The sequence below is a fragment of the Gordionus sp. m RMFG-2023 genome, chromosome 3 (assembly GCF_954871325.1).
Source record: "Gordionus sp. m RMFG-2023 chromosome 3, tfGorSpeb1-WG-v2, whole genome shotgun sequence".
Taxonomy (NCBI): domain Eukaryota; kingdom Metazoa; phylum Nematomorpha; class Gordioida; order Chordodea; family Parachordodidae; genus Gordionus; species Gordionus sp. m RMFG-2023.
Window position 1 is genome coordinate 21,766,535 of NC_088777.1, and position 23,148 is coordinate 21,789,682.

Here is a 23,148-nt window from a genome sequence, read left to right on the forward strand (position 1 = left end):
ATTTTGATAAATAACGCCAGCAATTCATTATTTAGTCATTGGGTGGGCTACGAGTCGGTTATCCGCCAAATAGCGATATTTTAAAAATATTTTTTGGGATTATGTTTTACACGTATTTATAGATACATAAAACGAAAATCAACATTTTTCAAATTGTATTACTAGTAAATTTGGTCAATCGAATATTTAGTAAATGGTCGGTTTTAAGCTCGGCAATCGGTCAAATCAAATTATTTTCAAAAAATTTTTTAGGATAATGCTTAGCACGTAAATATACACGTATAAAACAAAAATTAAGATATTTTGATTTAAAACGCCAGCAATTCATTATTTAGTCATTGGGTGGGCTACGAGTCGGTTATCCGCCAAATAGCGATATTTTAAAAATATTTTTTGGGATTATGTTTTACACGTATTTATAGATATATAAAACGAAAATCAACATTTTTCAAATTGTATTACTAGTAAATTTGGTCAATCGAATATTTAGTAAATGGTCGGTTTTAAGCTCGGCAATCGGTCAAATCAAATTATTTTCAAAAAATTTTTTAGGATAATGCTTAGCACGTAAATATACACGTATAAAACAAAAATTAAGATATTTTGATAAATAACGCCAGCAATTCATTATTTAGTCATTGGGTGGGCTACGAGTCGGTTATCCGCCAAATAGCGATATTTTAAAAATATTTTTTAGAATTATGTTTTACACGTATTTATAGATATATAATACGAAAATCAACATTTTTCAAATTATATTACTAGTAAATTTGGTCAATCGAATATTTAGTAAGTGGTCGGTTTTGAGCTCGGCAATCGGTCAAATCAAAATATTTTCAAAAAATTTTTTAGGATAATGCTTAGCACGTAAATATACACAGATAAAACCAAAATTAAGAGATTTTGATAAATAACGCCAGCAATATTTACCTTAGAAAATTTCCATTATTTTACTATTCTAAACCTACTCATAAATTAAACATCAAAGAAACCTAAATTTTTTTTTTAATTTTTAGGTTTTTCATATGTATATATACCCAAATATAAAAAAAGCGCTATTCAATCATCATTCCGGTTTCCTAAAATGATACTTACATATTTACGCATATAACGCCCTTTTACGGATATATATTTGTTAATTTTTAAAATTGAAAAAAATTTATTTATGTTTTAATAAGCTATGAAAATATTTCTTTTATAATAATATTAACTCAAAATAAAATTATATATTATATGATATTTAATCTGTATCCTTCATTTAATAAAAAAATAATTTAAGTATATTTTAAAAAAAGTTTTAAAAATTTTCATTAAATAAATTATACATAATAAAATTTTGATTGATTATGATTAATTGCTTTTTAGCAATTCATTTTAGCAATTCAGTATTTAGTCATACCGATTAATACAAGGTCATCTGCATATAATAGCTCCCAGGGAAGTCCTTCACGCATTTTTCAGATACCACATCCATTACTAAGATAAATAATAATGGACTCAGCACAGATCCTTGATGAAGTCCTACCTTCACCTCAAAGCTTTCACTATCACCATAATCCGTCCGTATAGCTGTTTGTGCTCCCATATACATTGCCATCACTGCGATAACCAACCATTCATCCACACCTGATTTTCTCGAGGCCTATCTAGTAACCTCACGCGGCACCCTGTCAAATGCTTTCTCCAAATCAACAAACGCATAATAGAGTTTCTTTTCCTTCTCAAGATATTTCTCCTGTATTTGTCTCACCACAAAAATTACATCTGTCGTGCCTTTTCCCGATGTAAAGCCAAACTGCATTTCATCAATTTTAGTTTGTTCCCGCATTCGCTTCTCTAACACCCTCTCAAATACTTTAATTGCATGTTCCAAGAGTTTAATAGCTCTGTAAGACCCGCAATCTAAAGGATCACCTTCCCCCTTGTATACTGGGATAATTATACTTCTTCACGTCCTCGGGAATAGTTTCTTCTGTGACAATTTGATTGGCTAAATTCATTAACCATTCAATCCCTAAATCATCAAAAACTTTAAACATCTCTGATACCACCATCGTTAAACCCGATGCTTTCCCTTTTTTCATCTTTTTCACTGCTCTCTTTATCTCGTCCTTTCCAAATTTACACCCTGGACCTTATACCTGTGCACAACTAACATTATTATCCCATTCATTTTCTTCGTTCAAAAGTCCTTCCATGTAGATCTTCCAGGTGTTCTTAATATCACTACTATTAATCACCATTTTTCCTTGCATATTCAAACATTTAACATCTGCCACATCCTACCTCTTTTTTGCCATCTGCTTTGCCATTCGAACCACATTTCCCATTCCATCAGCGCATTCCATTTCTTCAGCAAACTCCTGCCTTTTTTCTTCTTGCGCCTTCGCTATTAATTTCTTAGCATTTCTTTTCGTCATCTTGTAAATATCGTTATCACTATTTTTTTTACTGTTATAACATTCTTTGAAGCACCTCCGTTTCTCGTCCACAGCTTTCGCTACCTCCGGGTTCCACCACCAAGTCTCCTTATGTCTAGGCGTCCATCCACATACCTCCTCAGTTGTCATCACCCAGGCTTTCTTCATGGCTTCCCACTTCTCATTTACCCCAGATGCTTGTGCCACCTCCGCCTTACTAATCGTCAATGTCATATTTAATTGACGTCTAGCATTCTCTTCCTTCAATTTCCAAACCTTCAGCCTTGGCACAAACTTTCTTTTAGTGATTCTGGCATCCTTAAAAATGAGATCTCCTATAACTAGTAGATGCTTATTAATGCATTCCTCTCCCGGTATCACTTTTACATTTTTTACTGTACATCTATCACATCTCCTTAATAACAAATAATCCACTGCACTTTTGGTATTACCCGACTTATAAGTCACCAGCTTCTCTGATTCTTTCTTAAACATTATATTACAGACAATCTTATCCATAGCATCACTAAAATCGAAGATCCTCTCCCCTTTAAGTTTTTTCATGCCGTAAATGAACCCTCCATGCGCTCCTTCATAACCCTCACTACTCGCTCCCACATATGCATTCAGATCACAAGCCAGGATAACCCCCTCTTCATTTGCCAGTCTCGATGTCACCCCCGACTGTCCCAAAATAATCTTTCTCTTCTTCACTTCTTCCAACCTGAGGAACATTTGCCGAGATAATATTATGCAGCTTTCTACCAAAAATCATCTTGATAACCATTATCTTGTTATCTAGCCTTCTCATTTCAACTACTTTGTCTACCAATCTCTCCGCAACCAATACTCCAACTCCAGCCTTACCATCATTACTTCCTTGCCAAAAGAATTTATACTTTTCACTAGTCTTGCCAATCATTCTTGTCCCATTTCCTCATCTGGTCTCCTGTATGCAACACACATCTATATGCCTTCTATGCAGTACATCGACCACTTCTCCCTCTCTTCCCGTCATACTCCCAAAATTCCATGTCGCAATCCGTACTCGATCCCCCGTAAACTGGTTTCTCCACTTTTTATCAAGTCGTTTATGGCCGTCATATGTTTCATTTTCATGAATCGTGGTTCCACCAGGTTTTCCATCCTTCTTTTTGTCGTAGGCTGATGAGGAGGCCCACGGGGTACTTTGGACTGTACCCCGCCCATGCTTTGTTGTAACCATAATCTTTAATTAAAATAAATGATTTTTAAAATCTCTGAATAATTATTTATATTATCAATATACCAATGATTTTTAATTAATTTAATAATCTCTTTCAGATTGATATCATTGCTCGTTTCATTTACAACTTTACTATGAGTGAAAGGTAAATCTATATTAAATTTATTTTTAATTCTCTAATTTCATCTTAAAAATATTTTGTAACTTAATTGGTTTTTTAACTCTACCCCCAAACGGGACAGAGCGTCAGCACATTTGTTTTGATTACCAGGTCTATGAATTATCTCATAGTCATAATTTAATAGCTTCGTCGCCCACCGTATTAAACGGTTATTTGTTATTTTATTTAGGTCTCTTTTATCACCTAAGCTATATTTTAAAGGTTTATGATCCATAACCAAAATAAAATGTCTTCTATAAATACATTGATGAAACTTCTCGATAGCGAACATGATCGCCGAAGCCTCCCGATCAATGGTGGCGTAATTATTTTCAACCGCCGAAAGTGTCCTCGATGCTTAAGCAATCGGTTTCTTTTGACCAGTAAGAAATCGGTGTTCAATAACAGCTCCTAGACCATCTTTGGAAGCGTCACAAGAAAACTACAGGAATATCAGCTGAATAAGGAATGTATCTTCTATTGATAATATTTTTTCAACTCTATTAAATATTTCATTTTCTTTAGCTGACCAAAACCAACTCACATTTTTACTCGTTAGTCGGTGTAAGTCGCACAAATAAAATGTAAATTTTTTATGGCATTAATCTTATCTTCTATAGGGTGAATTCCGAATTCGTCAATAACATGACTTAAATAAGTAACTGACTTTTCTCCAATTGTAATTTTATCGGTCGTCATTGTCAGTTCAGCCTTATCAAATCTTCTTAATACTTCTTTAAGATTAACTATATGATCAAAATTATTGTCGCCCACACGTCGTCTAAAAATACGCCATAGGAATTCCCTTTAATAGGGTTTGCATAAAGCGTTGAAATATTATCGGAGCGCTAGTCAACCAAAAGGGATTCTTTGGTATCGGTACATGAGGTCCCATTCTGGATTAACTCCGAATTGTAAAAATGCATCTCTTAAATTTATTTTAGAAAATATTTTACTACCAGCGATCCTATTTGTCAGGTCGACGAAAGTTGTTAGTAGATCGTTATCTATCGTTAAATATTTGTTGATTGTTAAACGAAAATCTCCGCATGTCCGCACGGCACAGATTTCTTTAAAATATTAACCGTTGGCGTAGCCCAAATGATTGGAATTGAGTTCTAGACGGTAGGGCAATTGGCATTGTGTTTAGTTGTATCTTGATGATGGCTTCCTTGGATTTTATTTGTCCTAATTTTTTTTAAAAAACTTTCGAAAATTTTGAAACAATAGTATTTAAACTGGAAAATTTCATATTTATATTATTAATCCGAAATTCTTCCGGAAGTTTTATATCAAATTCTTTAAGAAAAAGCATTCCGAATATAATTGAATTCTCACCTTTAACTAGGTATAAATTTTGAAATATTCTTTACTTCGACTTCCACTAAACATTTACCCAAATTTCAATTTGATATGGTTATATTCCTCTGGTTTATATGCACGCAATAATGATGGTTTGCCTATGCGACTCCAGGTAACCTCATCTATCACACTACACGCAGCACCGGTATCAAATTCCATAGGCTGCACCCCATTTATCTTCGGATCGATTGTAGCTTTATTAGCAAATGACAGACGAAGTGTCCGTGGTAGAATTATTTGTATAGCATGCGTTCTACTATCTTTCGCTATGTGGTTTGCCTTAGCATATTACTTTCTTTTGGTTGAAATTAAGTTTAAAACTTGATTTATAATTATTAGGAGTATAATTATTATGGTTGAATTTGTTAGCATTATAATTATTATTATTGAATTTATTAACGTTATTATATTTATTATTTCTAAAGTAAGTATTTTTGGAACCTTGTGTAGGCTTATGTTTAATTATTTTATTAACTTCTGCCTGGGTTTCCTTCTCCAATGAATACAGCCGATCACTAAACACACAGTATCTTCAAAAATTATATTTCCTTCAATATATTTTGACCGAAGTTCTTTGTTCAGCTCAGGCAACCCTACTCCTAAGATAAAAAATATTTCTTAAAAGTTCCTCAACCGGCTATTTAAAATTACATACAGTGCAAATACTTTTCAATTTGATCGAAAAATGGACAATAGTTTCACCACCTCTTTTTAAAGTATAAAAATTTTTGCGATGTAGGAAAATACTAGATATATTCTTAAATATTTTCTCTAAACTATCAAGTAAAGTTATATAATTAATGCTCTAAATTATTTGGGTAGTGAAAATTTTTTATTTTAATTAAATTATCGGTACCTATGTATTCTAATAACATTTTTTTTGATCAACTTTATTTTTTACTTTGAAGATAGTTCTTAATTATATCAATAATCCTGAATATTCACTTTTTCTTTGACGGTTTCTGGAATATGGAATTGAGTAGAAGTTTGTGTTTCTTCGTTTTTCTTCAAAAATATCTTCTTTGAGTCTTCGTGCATAGTTTAATTTTACCTTTTTATTTAATATGTCTTTTTTTTAAATAAAAATAATCGTCGCCAAATGAAATGAAGTGATTTATTTATGTATAAATATATTATATGTTTACAATAAGAAAATATATATCCATATATACTTTTACAAAATCGTTTATCTATTTAATCTATTATTATAAATTGTAACTTAAAACCAAATTAACAAAATACAATTTATATTTATAATACATTACACTTCTTTACTGCTTGAATTATTATAATGAAGTTGTGCCACCCAACAACATCTTTGTATTTAATTTATAATACCCTAATCCTGATTTAGCGTCAGAACTTTTTCCTTCTACTGGCACAGGTTGAAGAATACCTTTATTTTCATTTCCCAAACCTGTCCATTTTCCAGCCCATACCTTTAAATTTGATTAAAAAATAGTTAAAATTTAGTTGGGTAGCACAATAGTAATTCAAAGTAAAGAAGGTATGACGCCTTCAGAATTATTTCTGGATCGAAGGACCAAGGTTCCATTTGTTTTTTTAAACCAAACAATGGCAATATTATACATTCGGTGGGAGAGAGTTAAATAATTTGGGTCCGTTTATTCGATAATAAAGAAAAAAAATGGGGTCTTAAATCGAATAATTTAAACGAGAGTCCAAAATGTTAGCATGACGATCATGCTATACAACATTAAATTTTATACTTCTTTAGGTGGATATGGGTTCATTCCTAGTGAATATAATACTTTAATTTTTCCTTAATGAAAATGATGTTAAGTAACAAATGTAGGCGTTTATGGTATATTGGATTATTACCATTCATGGACAATTGAGTATGGTTTTGTTTTTTCTTCCAATTCCTGGGAGGGTGTATAGTGTTTAACAGAATATTTTAATTTTCCCTGATTAAAAATGGTGTTAAGTAACAAATGTGTGAGAACTTGTGGCCAACATGCTAGGACCCTCGACATATTTATCTTATATCACTGGTGACCCGACTAATCCTTCAGTGAGGGAGCAGGAAGGAACGGGAGTAACCACTGATGTTGTCAATCACGCCCATAATAAATACAACCGACATGATAAGAAAGAAAGAAACAATTCTTACTATAAAAACTAAAAAGCGAGACATAGAAAATAAGATTATAAAAATGTATTCTAATTGTATACATTTTTCAAAGATTATTAAACATCGGATCTAAATTTTACTCGGGGAAATTTTTAGGTCCGGTGCGTAATTATATTGTTGATCATTTTGGTCCGGAATTTTTAATAATTTTAAAAGGAAATTTAAAATGTGAGTAGTAAATATATTAAACGCGCAATTGTATGATTTTTTTTTTATATATTAATTGATAAAATTTAAATTTATTTTTAAAAATCGACCTAGTCAGGATTTTTAAATTTTTAAGCCCTGTAATTTTAATAAATTAATATTATTTTTTTCTTATTGCTGGCCTGCAGATCTCTGATAATTATAATATAATTATTTAATTTGAGTTTAATTACTATCTAAAAACTTTTTTACTACAAAGGAATTGTAAAAGCATTTATAAAGTAAACAGACAAATAATATGCACTAATTATATTCTTTCACTACTTGGTAAACGAAAAACTAGATACCAGCGATAAAGACGCTAGAGATCTTTTATCAATCCGCATAAAAGATAATGGCGGTGTTGATTGTTGGGCCCCTGAGCGGTATAATTTACCCCCTGATTACCGTTTCGATAAGCGGAAGAATTACGAAAATCGTTTTCCTAAAACGTCAAAGCCTAAATACATTGAAGAGACATACGAATCGCACGTAAATCTGAATCTGTTTATTTTATTCTTCGTTTCTTAATCATTTTGCATCCTAAAACTACCGAAATGGTCAATTAACGTCTATAATTATTAATTTTTCGAATTTTTCGGGCTTAATTTGTGAATTCTATTTAAGAAAAATATTTTATTTTATTTATAAAAGCATTTTATTTTATTTTATTGAATTTAAAAATAAAAATAAAAATTATTATTAATTCCACCAATTTTAGACATTTGATATCTGTTTATTTGTTTGACTCTTTCCTCATATACGTTTAATTTACATTTAGAAACTTATTCGTAATTCGATTCTTATTCCATAGACCGCTACTATATTTGGGATTTTATTTTTAACTTGTATTTATTTATAATATTCTGATTTGTACCAACTTTTATCTAATCCAAGTTAATAATATTTTCGATCATTGTGTGAAATTTCTTTAGAAATATTTGTTTTATTTTTGTAAATGATTCAATAAATAATTATTAGATGTATAATTTTATAAATATGACATAGTTAACCGATATATAAAAAAATTGCAATCACTACTTACCCTGATAGAATAAAAATTTTCAAACTGCCAATATTATTTTTTATTCTATCCAATTCTTCAGTCTGATGACAGACTTTGAGTATATGAATTAAAATCACTCTTAAGTTTTTACACTCTTTGTGAGCACAAATTAAACGTTGCAACGCAGCGTTTCAAAAGGCATATAAAAAACGTAAACGCAGCCATGTTTAAATTGATGCGTTAAGTTTTATTTTTTCTATATGAAGCATTTAAATTTAAAACATTAAAACAAAAAAATCACTACAAAACCTTTCTTGCCTAGCAGGGAAAATAATTCTACTTCAATGGAATCAAAAATTTTTAGAGACAAACTTAAAATTTTACAAATTATTAAATTTTTATATTTATATTTTATTAAATTTATTTATGAAAATATTTTATATTAAACTATGTTACATATTTAATTTTTATATACAATGATATTATTAAATTGAATATTAAGAAAAATTTAATTGGTATATCCCTTAATTTCTATCATGTTAATTTGCACACTATTTTAGATGTAGCCAATTGCGCTATTTTAAAACTTGAGGAATGAACCTCAAACTTAAAATAATATTAATTCTATTCTCTTACAACATGATAAAATTGAAATTTCCATATAATTTAAGACATATAATTCAATTTTATAGTGTTATACTAAATAAGATTTATCTGTTGCTTCTATAAATAGATTTTCAATATCAACCATACTAATTAAATGATATAACTAAATTAAATGAATATTAAGAAAAATTTAATTGATATATCCCTTAATTTATATGTTAATTTGGACATTAATATAATTTGAATGTTAAGAAAAATTAAATTGATATATCATTTAACTTATATTAAATGGGCCATTCCATGTCAAATCGATCAAAAAAGGCACTTTTTCGGCCGAACCCTTTTAAAATTGTTAAAATTTTCTGGAATTATTTAAATAGGTAAAAAAATGAGAAAGCCGTTTATTTTAGCTCGCTAGCACACCTGGTTCTCGAAATATAGGGGCTCAAAAATACAAAAAAGAGCCACTTTGGAATCTGTAAAATTTTTAAAATGCATTTATCTCAAAAAATATTTATAGTAAAAAGAATTATAATATATCATTTTGTAGGTAAAGAAATTCTCTAATGGGCTAAAAAAATAATATATATTGGCGCCATTATAGGCTTTTAACATCCGGTTTACCTATATTGCTTTACCTGTATTTTTAAACAAAATAGTGAGTTTGTTTTCGAATTTTGTTTTGCTTTTTATTTAGACACCTTTTATAAATATTTATACAATGTCAAAACCTTGGCGACGCTATCGACATTTCTGAAATATACATTTTTACCAAAAATTGAAGAAAAAAGTAGATGGCGCTAATGGTTGAAAAATATTATTCTTAAGGAAAATGAAAATATTGATACGTTTATAAGAATTGTGATAAAATTTTCCAGTTATGCCCCCCCCCCTCCCACTATCCTTAAAATGTTTTACATTTTTTAGATCTCTACTTTGCTACTATAGCGAGCGAATGACTTATTAGCTCGATAATATATAACAGCTGAAAAACGAATATTTTATTAGTCATATATTCGATTATATTTTACAAAATAAATTGTTTAAAACGATCTCTCTTTCTGCGAAATAATTTTAACCTGTCCGTTCAGATTAATTTTATCGTCTGTCTACCAATAACAATCTGGATTTGGAGAGTGCAAAAACATGTATTCTAGGTGTAGATCAATTAAAATTTTATTCTATATCACAGATGGACGTACCAAATATTAAAATGTTGCAACCCATTTAATCTACAGGGACATGCTTATTATCGCGAGAATCTAAGAAAGATTCTACCCTGGATGACCCAAAAAAATTTACCATTCAATTTAGATATGTTAATATGTTTTTCATGGCAACAAAATTAGCAAACATTCCTTATACTTCAAATGACAATGTAGATATTGATTCTCCCCTTCATAAAATTAATCAAGAGGCTATTGATAACATTAATATATCCCTACAATCAAATGGGGAATCTCTCATTAAAAGAAAACGCTTATGTAAAAAGAAATATTCGAAGAAAAAATTATCTAGAGTAAAAAAAAGTATTAACGATTAAAATTATACCATTATCTTCATCAAATGATGAAAAATTCGATGAAATTGTAGATACCTTAAAAATTAAAAAAAATTATATGAAAGATATTTATTATTGGAAATTTGTTACATTATTAAGTGTCTAATGGGCATATGCCCACTCTTCTCCTCAATTAATTAGTATATTTAATAGAAAATCAAAATTTTTTAGTATATAAAGTGAAAATATCTGGTTATTGATAAGTTAGCAGCAAAATTTTAACCATAATCCGTAATTTTATAAAGCGCCATCTATTTTTTTATCAATTTTTGAAGTCGATAGCGTCGTCAAGGTTTTGATATTGTATATATATTTAGCAAAGGTGTCTAAATAAAAAGCAATAAAAAAAATTCGAAAACAAACTCACTATTTTGCTTAAAAACACAGGTAAAGCAATTTAGGTAAACCGGATGTTAAAAGCCTATAATGGCGCCAATATTTATTATTCTTTGTTAGCCCATTAGAGAATTTCTTTACCTACAAAATGATATATTATAATTTTTTTTACTATAAATAGTTTTTGAGATAGATATAAGCATTTTAAAAATTTTACAGATTCCAAAGTGGCTCTTTTTTGTATCTTTGAGCCCCTATATCTCGAGAACCATATGTGCTAGCGAGCTAAAATAAACGGCTTTCTCACTCTTTTACCTATCTAAATAATTCCAGAAATTTTTAACAATTTTAAAAAAGGTCGGCCATGCCAAATATGAAAAGAGACAAATAAAAATATATAAAAATTTTATTAAAAGAATATAATGTCAATATAAATATTAATAAAATGCATAATATATTTTTATGATAAATAAATAATTTATATAATGCTATTATATATGTCAATGCAGATTCATATGTAGGTTTTGGTAAGGTATCATTTATCTTCAGATAGTGTAGAAATTTTAAAACCTCAGTTTTAAACACTTGGTTGTCCAAATTCTACAAGGTTATCTATAAAAAGTCTAAATAAAATATAAATAAATTATAGATAAAAATTAGCTTTACTGCATCTCAGATGGGTTTTCTTCCAAAATTTAATAACCTATTAAATTCAGACAGATGCCTTTGCAATCAATGCAAACATTGAAACAATAGATTCCTCACAAGTCAGTGAAAAGATGTGGACAGACCTTTCATCCAGATTAATAGACACTGCCAAATCGACACTAGGCTTGACAAGAGGAGGCAACAAATCATACAAAGAACTATGGTGGTGGAATGAAGAGGTACAAACCACTATACAGGAGAAGAAAACCCTTTATAAAATATGCTACAAATCCAAAAACGTAGATGACAAGACAAGATACAAAAAATTCAAGAGATTAGCTACAAAGGCGGTGGCTAGAGCCAAATCTATGGCATACGATGACATGTACGAAGAAACATACCAAAGAAGGGCAAAATAAAATATACAGATTAGCCAAACAGCTAGAAAAGAACTCTAGGGATATAAACGGAGCTCCGAAAGTAATCAAAAATAAAGATGGGAAATTGATAATAAAGGAAAAAGAAATAATGAGTAGATGGAGAGAATATTTTCAGGAGCTTCTCAACTTTAATCCGCACATACTGCATCTAGACGAACACTCCCCATGTCAAAACCTTGTACAATCTATAACACAACAAGAAATAATCACATGCCTCAAGCATATGAAAAACAACAAAGCTAAGGGTCCAGACGATATTCCAATAGAAAGCCTTAAAGCACTAGGAGATGATGGAATACATCTCCTCACAAATCTATACAATAAGATACTTGGAAATGAAGAGGTTCCCCAAAAATGGAGGCAGAGCTATCTAGTTCCTATCTTCAAAAATAAAGGGGATCCATATAATTGTCAAAATTACAGGGGTATAAAACTAATGTCACACTGTCTAAAACTATACGAAAAAATAATAGAAAAAAGATTAAGAGATATAATCGAAATAGGAGAGACTCAGTTTGGCTTTATGCCTGGAAGATCAACAACCGATGCTATCCACGCAATTAGGCAAATGAGTGAGAAATACAGGGAAAAGAACAAAAAGCTACACATGGTCTTTCTCGATCTAGAAAAGGCCTTTGATAGAATCCCAAGAAAACTTATCTGGTGGGCGCTACGCCACAAAAATGTTCCTGAAAAATATATAAGAATAATACAGGATATGTATATGGGCCATACAACAATGGTCCGTAGCACAACAGGTACTTCAGCAGGCTTCACAATAGCCGAAGGAGTTCATCAAGGGTCGGCTCTCAGCCCACTTCTCTTCATTACAGTAATAGATGTATTAGCACAATACCTCAAGCAGTCCCGTGGAATATGATATTTGCAGATGATATTGTGATACTTGCCGAATCTAAGGATGAAATGAAAGAAAGACTAGTGAGTTGGCTAAATATCGTAGAAACTCACGGATTAAAATTAAATAGAGAAAAGACGGAGTATATGGTGATAGGAGATGAAACAGAGAGTAATGATATAAATGAATGGCAGATATCTGCAATTGAAAGCTGCAAATATTTGGGCTCCACTATACAAACAAACGGCACAATAGAAAAAGAGATAAAGAGTAAGATTAATCAAGGGTGGCTAAAGTGGAGATCTTTATCTGGAGTGCTATTTGATAAAAGAATCCCACACAAATTAAAGGGAAAAATTTACAGTTTTATAATACAACCAACTATTCTATATAGTTCGGAAACATGGCCAACCAAAGAATCAGATGAGAGAAGTCTACAAACCATGGAGATGAGAATGCTGAGGATGATTGCTGGGGTAACAAGAAAGGATAAAGTGCGCAGTAAAAGAATACTAAGTAGTTTAAAGGTAGTGCCCATTAAGACTAAGTTAATGGTAAACAGACTTAGGTGGTATGGGCACACGATGAGAAGGCCTATGAACTACATAGGAAATAAAGTTAAGAGTTTGGAAGTGATGGGCAAACGTAAAAGAGGAAGGCCAAAACTTCAATGGGGCCATAAAGTTAGAGCCAATATAAAGAAGTATAAAATAGATAAAAGAGATTGTATTAATAACATAAAGTGGAGAGAGATGTTTAAGGAGCTTACCACCAGAAAAGGTGAAAGCTAAAGAGGAAAAAAAAATTTATTCAGTACTTTAGGTTTTTTTGTTGTTGAGAGTTCCACAAAAATTAACATTTTAAGTGAGGAAATTAACTTTTTGAGAATAGAAAACAAAATACACTATAATTTTTTATGAATAGTAAAATATTTTGTGGGATTTATTCAAATATAGATGGTAAATAAAATCAATATAAATTGTGGATCAGTATTGGATTGACTGTATTATTATCAGAATTTAAGGATTGGCTCAGCCCTACTCTTTATTTTCCAGGTAGTTATTCAACTTACCAATAAAATAAATAACATGAATATTTAATTAAGTAGGTTTTCCTATTTTCTCCTTATTCAGCTGATCCTTGAAGTTTCTCAATCTCTTCTTGAGATAAATAGGACTGTTATCAAAACCAGGGAATTCCAATGCCAAGCTAATTATATTTAATATTCTTATATATTTATACCTGAAACCAATAACTGATAAATGTTCCATAACAATGAAACTTTTTTTATGGTCTTCCAGCATTTCTGCAAACCTTTTGTTAATTTCATCGTTCCTATCCTAAAAATATTATTATATTATTTGAAAATAATTATTCTTACAATTTATAAGTTTTATCACTTCAAAATTTAAAAAGTTTTGAAAAACGCAAGCAAGTTTGTCTTTTAAAAAATAATTTAAAATTAAAAATGGAAATGTTCTCAATTTGAACAAATGCATTGTTTGCGTTTTGAAACGCTGCGTTGCAACTTTCAATTTGTGCGCACTATTATGGTTACCTTTGGTTTACACTAAATCTTTTAAAAAACAAATATGAATCCAATAGTGCATTATTCGTGAATAGAAAAATTTACTATTTGTATTCATGCGACTGCAAATAATTGCTATTTATATTCATTTTAAAAATTCTTTTTTGAAATATTATATAATAATTCATATGAAAATATATTGACAGAATTTTTTAATTTTTTTATTGCACATCTAATTTTAAACTGATACAAACCAATAACATGAGATGATATTATTAACGATTAAAATACATATTAATTTAATTAATACCAAGCCAATTCTTAACAGAAATTAATTCTAACTAGGCCTATTCAGATACGAATCGAATAATTTACTATTCGTATTCGTTACAATTTTATTTAAATTATTCGAAACCCCCTGTAAAAAGGGCAATGAAATAATACTTTATATTCCATATAATATAATATTTTTATTTATTAATTTTACAGTCTAATAATTGGATTAATTAATATTTCTATTCCAGCATATATACTTATTTTAAAATCGTATTAATAAAGTCATTACACTGAATCATTTATAAAGAACATATTGTATTTCTATGTAAACCCACTAGTTTAAATACCATTTTCAACATTTGAATCCATTCTTTAATCAATTTAAAGGTTGTTAAAGGTAAAGGAAGGGAACTTATTGAAAAAATAGGCTGGAAACATGGACAGGGATTGGGAAAAGATAACAAGGGTATTCTTCAACCTGTACCAATTGAAGGAAAAGGTTCCGACGCTAAATCAGGATTAGGGTATTATAAATACATATATTCCATGATATTAATGTATTTTTGACAAAATTTGATTCATTTAATAATTTACGAAAATCACTCAAAAATTATTTTTGAATACTATAAATTAATGGTTTTTTTTTTATCTTTAATATTTAAGTGATTTTTATCAAATCATAAATTACTTTTTTCATAATGATATTGTATAAAATAAACAATTACATATTTTTTTATCTCCCAAAACTGCTCCAAGTCCAAATTAAGATGCATAATAAGGTATAGCTTTTTAACAAAATCTGCCTCATTTATTTTAATTATTCCTGAATACTCTTACTTATATTATTAAATTAAGTTAATAGTGGAGTTCAAAGTTTCTTATAAAATCCTTTAATTGTTTTACTTTACATGACAAACATTATTTCAATCAAAATAGAATTTAAACTTTGTTCTAATATCTGGAAAAATTTATAATCATAACATGTTTTAATATATTTTAAGCTTTAAATATTTTTCCCATGATTCGCATTTGAACGAATATTTGGTAAGATGTAATTTCCAAGGGCTTTTTATTTGTTATGATCAGTGTTCTGAACCGGACCCTGGTTCCTTCAAAGCAGGCTAAATCAATTATAAATGTAACCCAAAAAGGAAATTTTCGGCCAACCCCCGTCGATTTTAAGCAAAGAAAGGCAAATACAACTAAGAAATAGCCTAAATTTTAGTCTCCATATATTTATATTTTTGAAGATATTAGGGAGTCAAAGTGAAAAAATGACGAATTTTCACTAGTGGCAAACATTACTCTTTTTCTCTTTACCTTGAAAAAAAGTGACCCGTTATAATAATTTATTACTCGAAAAGTAACTCGTTACTTAAAAAATGCAGATTATATATATATAAATTTCCCCATACATTATAAAATTAATATCATACATAAATATTATATTATAAGATAAGTTTTTTTATAATAATTTTTTTAAATATTTTTAACATTTTGACCCTCAAACTGGCACAGAGGTTTGGGAGAGTATTATATTAAAAATTTTAATTGGGGGAATTTAGTTAAAGAATGATCATATTTTTCAAAAAATTTATTAGATCATCACCAAAAAAATTGTTTTTAATCTTATCAGAAGTTACCTGGTGTGTATTTGTTATTTAAAAAAACCAAGTCTGATATTTGTTGTGTCAAAATTTATTTCAAGCTGATAAGTTCATGCTTTTTTCCTTCATTGAATCTAACTTAATCCATGGAAAATTCAATTTAAATAACGGGTTAATGATAGCTAGTAGTAGTCTATATTCATACTCTTAATTAATTTTTCTCATCCTTAAAGAATGTACAGTATAATTTTGAATATAATTTGCAGAGGCACCATTTGTACGGCCCGGCCCAGATTAAAAAATTTTCGACCCGGTCCGGATTTTTTTTTCAAAATTTTTTTACGGCCCGGTCCGGGTTTAAAAATTTTAGGCCCGGCCCGGATATTTTTTAATAAAAATTTTTACGGCCCGGCCCGGATTTAAAAATTTTAGGCCCGGCTTGGATTTTTTTAAAAATTATATTCGACCTGGTAGTGTTGTTAATCTACTGAGTCGAGTCGACTTAGTCGAAAACTGAGTTTAAGTTTTGGGTCGAAAAAATCGACCCAAACTGACTTGAGTTATGAACTCGAGTCGGTCGACTCAAAAAAATTCACCTATGAGGTATTTTACCATATTTTTCAGCGAATATTACATATTTTATTCAGATATTTAATTACAAATAAAAAATTTGTGCAAATAATATTTTTGAACATAAAAGATTGTATTTGTGATATTTGTATTTAAAAAATACATGGTAAAAAGCTAATATTTTAAGAATGTTATATTGAATAATGAATTATAAAACTGATATTTATAAAAAAATATATTTTGAGCATATACAATATTTAGTATTGCATTTATAAAAATAAAACCATTTTTAAACAAATAAAACGAATATTTAATTTATAAAAATGGAAAATATATTGTATTTACTATTTACTATTTAATTTATAAAATAAAAATAAATCGCTATTTAAAAAAATGCATGTATATAATAAATAGTATTTTGAAAATATAATATAATTGCACAATATTTATATAATTTATTTTATAATATAAATTTCTAACAAAAGAAGATAATTGTATTATATAATATTGTAAAAAAATATAATGAAAAATGTTGGATTAAAAACTTTCAGGACTCAAGGTAAAATATAATAAATGCAATAAATATTTGACAGTTTGCAAAGTAAAAACCAGCATGAATGACGAAACTCTATACTCAATGATATTAAAAATTCACAAATTATCATGAAGAAAGAGAAGCATATCTACCTTTTCAGGTTGAAGATTACTTCTTCTTTCTTCAAAAATTCTCCCAGTAGTGAAAAATTCCGCTCACAGCTTGCACTTGAAGCAGGAATTGCCAATACCCGTTTTGCCAATTTTGCCAAAATTGGAAATTCGCTTTGATGAGCTGCCCACCACTCTAACAAATTATCCACCTTAAATCTTTAATCTATTTTTTTATTTATGTAATTATTATATTCATCATCGGGTATTAACTTATTACCTGAATTACCATCGCCCCATTTGTCATAAAACGATTCAGTTTGTTTAACAACAGTCGTAATTCGACTGGTCGATGGTATTTCATTAACTTCCTGAGCCTCTTGTAATTTAATATAATCTTTTATATTTCTCCCTTTTCGCTTTGAAAGGTATTACAAACTTCAAGAAGTTCATAATTCTAAATTACCACTTTAAAAAGAGTATAAGAGTCCGACTGTAACTCAACAATAGCTCTGTGAAAATTCTCAAGAATATTGACTAGATCCTGAAGGATCGGAAAGTATATAATATAATACTTTTCCGATCCCCCATGTTCTTGAAGAACTTTTATAATTTCTTCATTTTGAGAATAAACACAATTGAGCATATTGTATTTAGAGTTCCAGCGGACTTCTATATCTTGATAAAGGGCTTTCAAATGCTGGCATTTATTACTTTGTTTTAAATGCCCCACTAATATTTTAGTATTATCTTGTTGATTTTATTAATGGGGCATTACTTTCCAAATATTTGAAGTTAAATGAATTTCTTAAAATTGTGTTTAATATATAACAACAACAATTTAATCGTTCATTTAACTCCAATGCTTTTATAATATTTTTACCTAGGTCTGTAACAAATATTATATTAATAAAATCATTAGTGTTAAAATTAAAATTGTGAAATTTTTTTAATAGTTCATCCTTAACTACCTTGCTAATCTTTACACTTCTTTAAATTTAGCAGTAAATAGATTTCTCTTCACTAACCTCCAGTCATTTGATATATAATGCATGTTAACCGTTATTTCGAAAGGCCTAATATCTTTTGCGCAAAGAGTTAAGAAATGATCTATAAATTTTTCTTTGAAATATTTTAGATTACATTTATAGGTCTGTTTTTCAGGTGTAAAAATTTTATTAATTTTCATGGATTTACCATCACATTTATGTCTTCTTAAATGAGATGTACCATGATTATAATTATAAGATAATAAATTGGTACAATTCTTACATTGTACATATCCAATATTTTTTTTATATTCATCTACAATGATATGAAATTTGGTCCAAATTTCGCTTTTTAGATTATTAGTTTTAAAAGAATATACATTATTTTTAATTTTATTGATTATATCATTTGTATTATTTAGTGTCATAATCTATGAAATAATAAATTAATTAATTAGTTACTTTGTATTTTGAGTAAATTTGATTGTTTAAAATGGAGTAATATGTAAGCTAAAGATTTAGATGTTGAATTAAATAAATTAATTAATTAATTTAAATTTGATTGTTTAAAATGGAGTAATATGTAAGCTAAAGATTTAGATGTTGAATTAAATTAATTAATTACTTTGATTTTGAGTAAATTTGATTGTTTAAAATGGAGTAATATGTAAGCTGAAGATTTTGATGTTGAATTAAATTAATAAATTAGTTACTAGGATTTTGAGCAAATTTGATTGTTTAAAATGGAGTAATATGTAAGCTAAAGATTTAGATGTTGAATTAAATAAATAAATTAATTAGTTACTTTGGATTTTGAGTAAATTTGATTGTTTAAAATGGAGTAATATGTAAGCTAAAGATTTAGATGTTGAATTAAATAAATAAATTAATTAGTTACTTTGGATTTTGAGTAAATTTGATTGTTTAAAATGGAGTAATATGTAAGCTAAAGATTTAGATGTTGAATTAAATAAATAAATTAATTAGTTACTTTGGATTTTGAGTAAATTTGATTGTTTAAAATGAAGTAATATGTAAGCTAAAGATTTAGATGTTGAATTAAATAAATTAATTTAAATTTGATTGTTTAAAATGGAGTAATATGTAAGCTAAAGATTTAGATGTTGAATTAAATTAATTAATTACTTTGATTTTGAGTAAATTTGATTGTTTAAAATGGAGTAATATGTAAGCTAAAGATTTAGATGTTGAATTAAATAAATAAATTAATTAGTTACTTTGGATTTTGAGTAAATTTGATTGTTTAAAATGGAGTAATATGTAAGCTAAAGATTTAGATGTTGAATTAAATAAATAAATTAATTAGTTACTTTGGATTTTGAGTAAATTTTATTGTTTAAAATGGAGTAATATGTAAGCTAAAGATTTAGATGTTGAATTAAATAAATTAATTAATTAGTTACTTTGGATTTTGAGTAAATTTGATTGTTTAAAATGGAGTAATATGTAAGCTAAAGATTTAGATGTTGAATTAAATAAATTAATTAGTTACTTTGGATTTTGAGTAAATTTGATTGTTTAAAATGGAGTAATATGTAAGCTATAGATTTAGATGTTGAATTAAATAAATAAATTAATTAGTTACTTTGGATTTTGAGTAAATTTGATTGTTTAAAATGGAGTAATATGTAAGCTAAAGATTTAGATGTTGAATTAAATTAATTAATTAGTTACTTTGGATTTTGAGTAAATTTGATTTTGATTTGATTATTTAAAATGGAGTAATATGTAAGCAAGATTTAGATGTTGAATTAAATAAATTAATTAACTAGTTACTTTGGATTTTGAGCAACAATTCTTAATGCGTAATTTAAATGACAGAAAAACAATAATTTGATCGATCTGTGGGTGTTAGGTAGTGTTCACCATATTAATTAATCATAACTACTATAATATAATCTTATAACAATTAATTCATAATGTATAAATTTTTATAAAAAATATTAAAGCCCGGCCCGGGTTCAACACTCTTCTCTTCTCTTTAGGCCCGGCCCGGATATATTATAAAAAAAATTTTAAACTCGGCCCGGATATATTTAAAATTTTTAGGCCCGGCCCGGGTATATTTAAAAAAATTTAAATACGGGCCGGGCTTAGGGCCGGGCCTGCAGGTCTCTGAAATTATTAATAATGTTAAAATTCTAAGAATAATTTTTTTATAATGAATAAATTTAATACCGTAGGGCAGTTTTCCCAAGCCCCCGAAATTAGACCATTTTAAGGACCGTCATATTCTGTTTTTCTATGACAACTTTTAATCTAAAACAGTTTATTTTAACCTCTCACCTTAATTTACCTAACATTCATTTATAAAACCCATATTGTTTTGAAAATCTTTGATATGAACTATTTCCCATCATCCGCATATGCAATTTTTAAAATATAAGTATTATTTTACTCGTTATTTAAAAGGGCAAAAAAATTGCAATAAAATTATTTTCTAGATATATAAAATAAAATCTAAGTTTATCTTAATCATTTAATATTTTTAACGAAAGAAGGCCAACAAACTATTCCCTCGCCCATTCTTACCAACCCTGATTCCTCCATGCAATAATTCGAATACCTAAGGACGTAATCTCCATAGTATCACCAATCTAGCCCTCTACAATACATTCATCTACCACATGGACCATTATATTTTGATGCGCACACATACCCTGCTTAACTTCACGTTGTCCTCGTTAAGGGTCCTTCCACCTCCATTTGTATTCACACTGCCATCTCTCCCATCCTTCTTTGATCTCGTTTCCTGGACATCTAAACCCTCTTTACTATTATCCTCTTTCATCGTTTATCCTCATTTCCTTAAAGATTCGTTTATCCTCCTTTCCTTAAAGATTCGACCATTGAGTGTTTCTCTTCACTCAAAACATTCTAGATAATACATTAAGCAAATTTTTATATCTTCTCTTCTTATATTTAAACCTTTAATTAAAACTTTCCATTAGCAGTATCTCGCATTATTCTGGGTGATCCCATCAAATATTTGTCTTCCTTTCTAAATGAGTGCAACGGTGATCTTGGTCCCTTCATTCTATCTCCTTACCTCAATATCAAATTCTATTATTGCTTAAATAAAATAAATTAAATCATAGTTTCAAATATCTTGTGACCATTTCTAAATTTGCCTATGAAAAACTCTTGGGAATTACGGCTGCTCATCAATATAAGGTTTTAACATAGCAGACAAATTAAATTAACCAACGAGAAGTAAGGTCTAGTTGTACCACCTTTGATTGCCCACTGCTATTGGCTTAAATTGAAATTTAGATCGACACTATGAGTATCGGGCGTCTGAATATAATATAGACATGACAATTTTGCCACACTTTTTGCAAAAAAAAACTTAATTTTATAATAAATTCCAAATGATTATTGATTTAATCAATTTAAGATCTAACCATTCTTGTTTTTTTTTATTAAGCCTTTCGATCTTAAAGGAAGAGTTTTACTACCTATGTGTTAATTTAAAATTGAAATATATATTCTTTTTAGCTATACTGGGACCGTTATCAATAGAAATAGAAATGTCTACAGTTATAATGATAATACTATCGAAACAAAGCCCGTAATACAGAGATACCATACCAAAAAACATATCAATATAATATCAACTATCTATGACCAAAAACCAAAATATCCATCGCCAATTGAGTTATCATATAAATCACAGAATAATTATATCAAATATATCGATTAGCTATTATTAATAGCTGTAATAATCTTAATATATTATATGTAATGTTAAAAATGTATGTAGCTATATTTATACTATGTGCCATTTTTTAATATATAATTAAAATTGTAACAATTTATGTTTAATTAATACTTCTAATAAGGTGTACATTTTAATCATTTTTACGAAAGATCCGCTCCTATAGTTTATACCCGTTCGAGAATTATGAAACCACTAATTGTAAGCACTATCGTTCGTAATGATTTGGAACACTACGCTAGTCAAAATTTGATATTGCAGAATCACTATTGTAATGGGAGGCCGGGCCACATAGGTCCGCATGTGATACCATCTCATTTATTTAAAACTTATAGTGGTTAAGGTCTGAAATTTAATCCTAAGAATATGTTTTATGCTCATAAAGTTTCAAAATATATTTTTAACCTTTTGATATATAGATTCGATAAGGTTTCAGGAAGAAAAAATTATAAAGATTTAGGCTCGGGTTAGAAATTTAATTTTATCAAAAACCTTTAATGAAGGTTCAGTTATTATTTAAAGGGTATCCATATATAATTCGATAAACAATTCTAATCTTATTTTATGATAAATATGGGGAATCTTATTTAATTGGCAATTTTTATTTTATATCCTGAAAATATTCTCTCGACTGAAACCTTATTAGCTGGGATAGAATAGTGTTGCTAATAGAGTTCGGGTTTCTCTAACTTTCAACCTAATATGCAAGAATATCGATGTTCTTATTAATCCGTTCAACGACATTAAAAGAATTTATAATTATACCTATTAATGGCTTTTATTTTGTATCATGATATATTTTGACTTCAACTAATGGAAGAAATCAATTTGCA

The 23,148-nt window shown here is 28.6% G+C and overlaps 1 protein-coding gene across 2 annotated transcripts in view; it reads left to right on the forward strand.

The window, feature by feature from the left end:
- The window catches only part of LOC135925740 (G patch domain-containing protein 3-like), a 42,673-nt gene extending 20,355 nt beyond the window's left edge, over window positions 1–22,318 (forward strand). The window contains exons 7-9 of one of the 2 annotated variants that reach the window (XM_065461201.1): window positions 7,813–8,000; window positions 15,153–15,289; window positions 22,096–22,318. In XM_065461201.1, coding sequence (XP_065317273.1) covers window positions 7,813–8,000; window positions 15,153–15,289; window positions 22,096–22,300 — 530 coding nt within the window. In that variant the 3' untranslated portion in view covers window positions 22,301–22,318. Of the gene's footprint in view, window positions 1–7,812; window positions 8,001–8,289; window positions 8,421–15,152; window positions 15,290–22,095 lie in introns of those variants that run through there. The other variant, XM_065461202.1, reaches the window with a different exon arrangement.
- The last annotated feature ends 830 nt before the right edge of the window (window positions 22,319–23,148 follow it).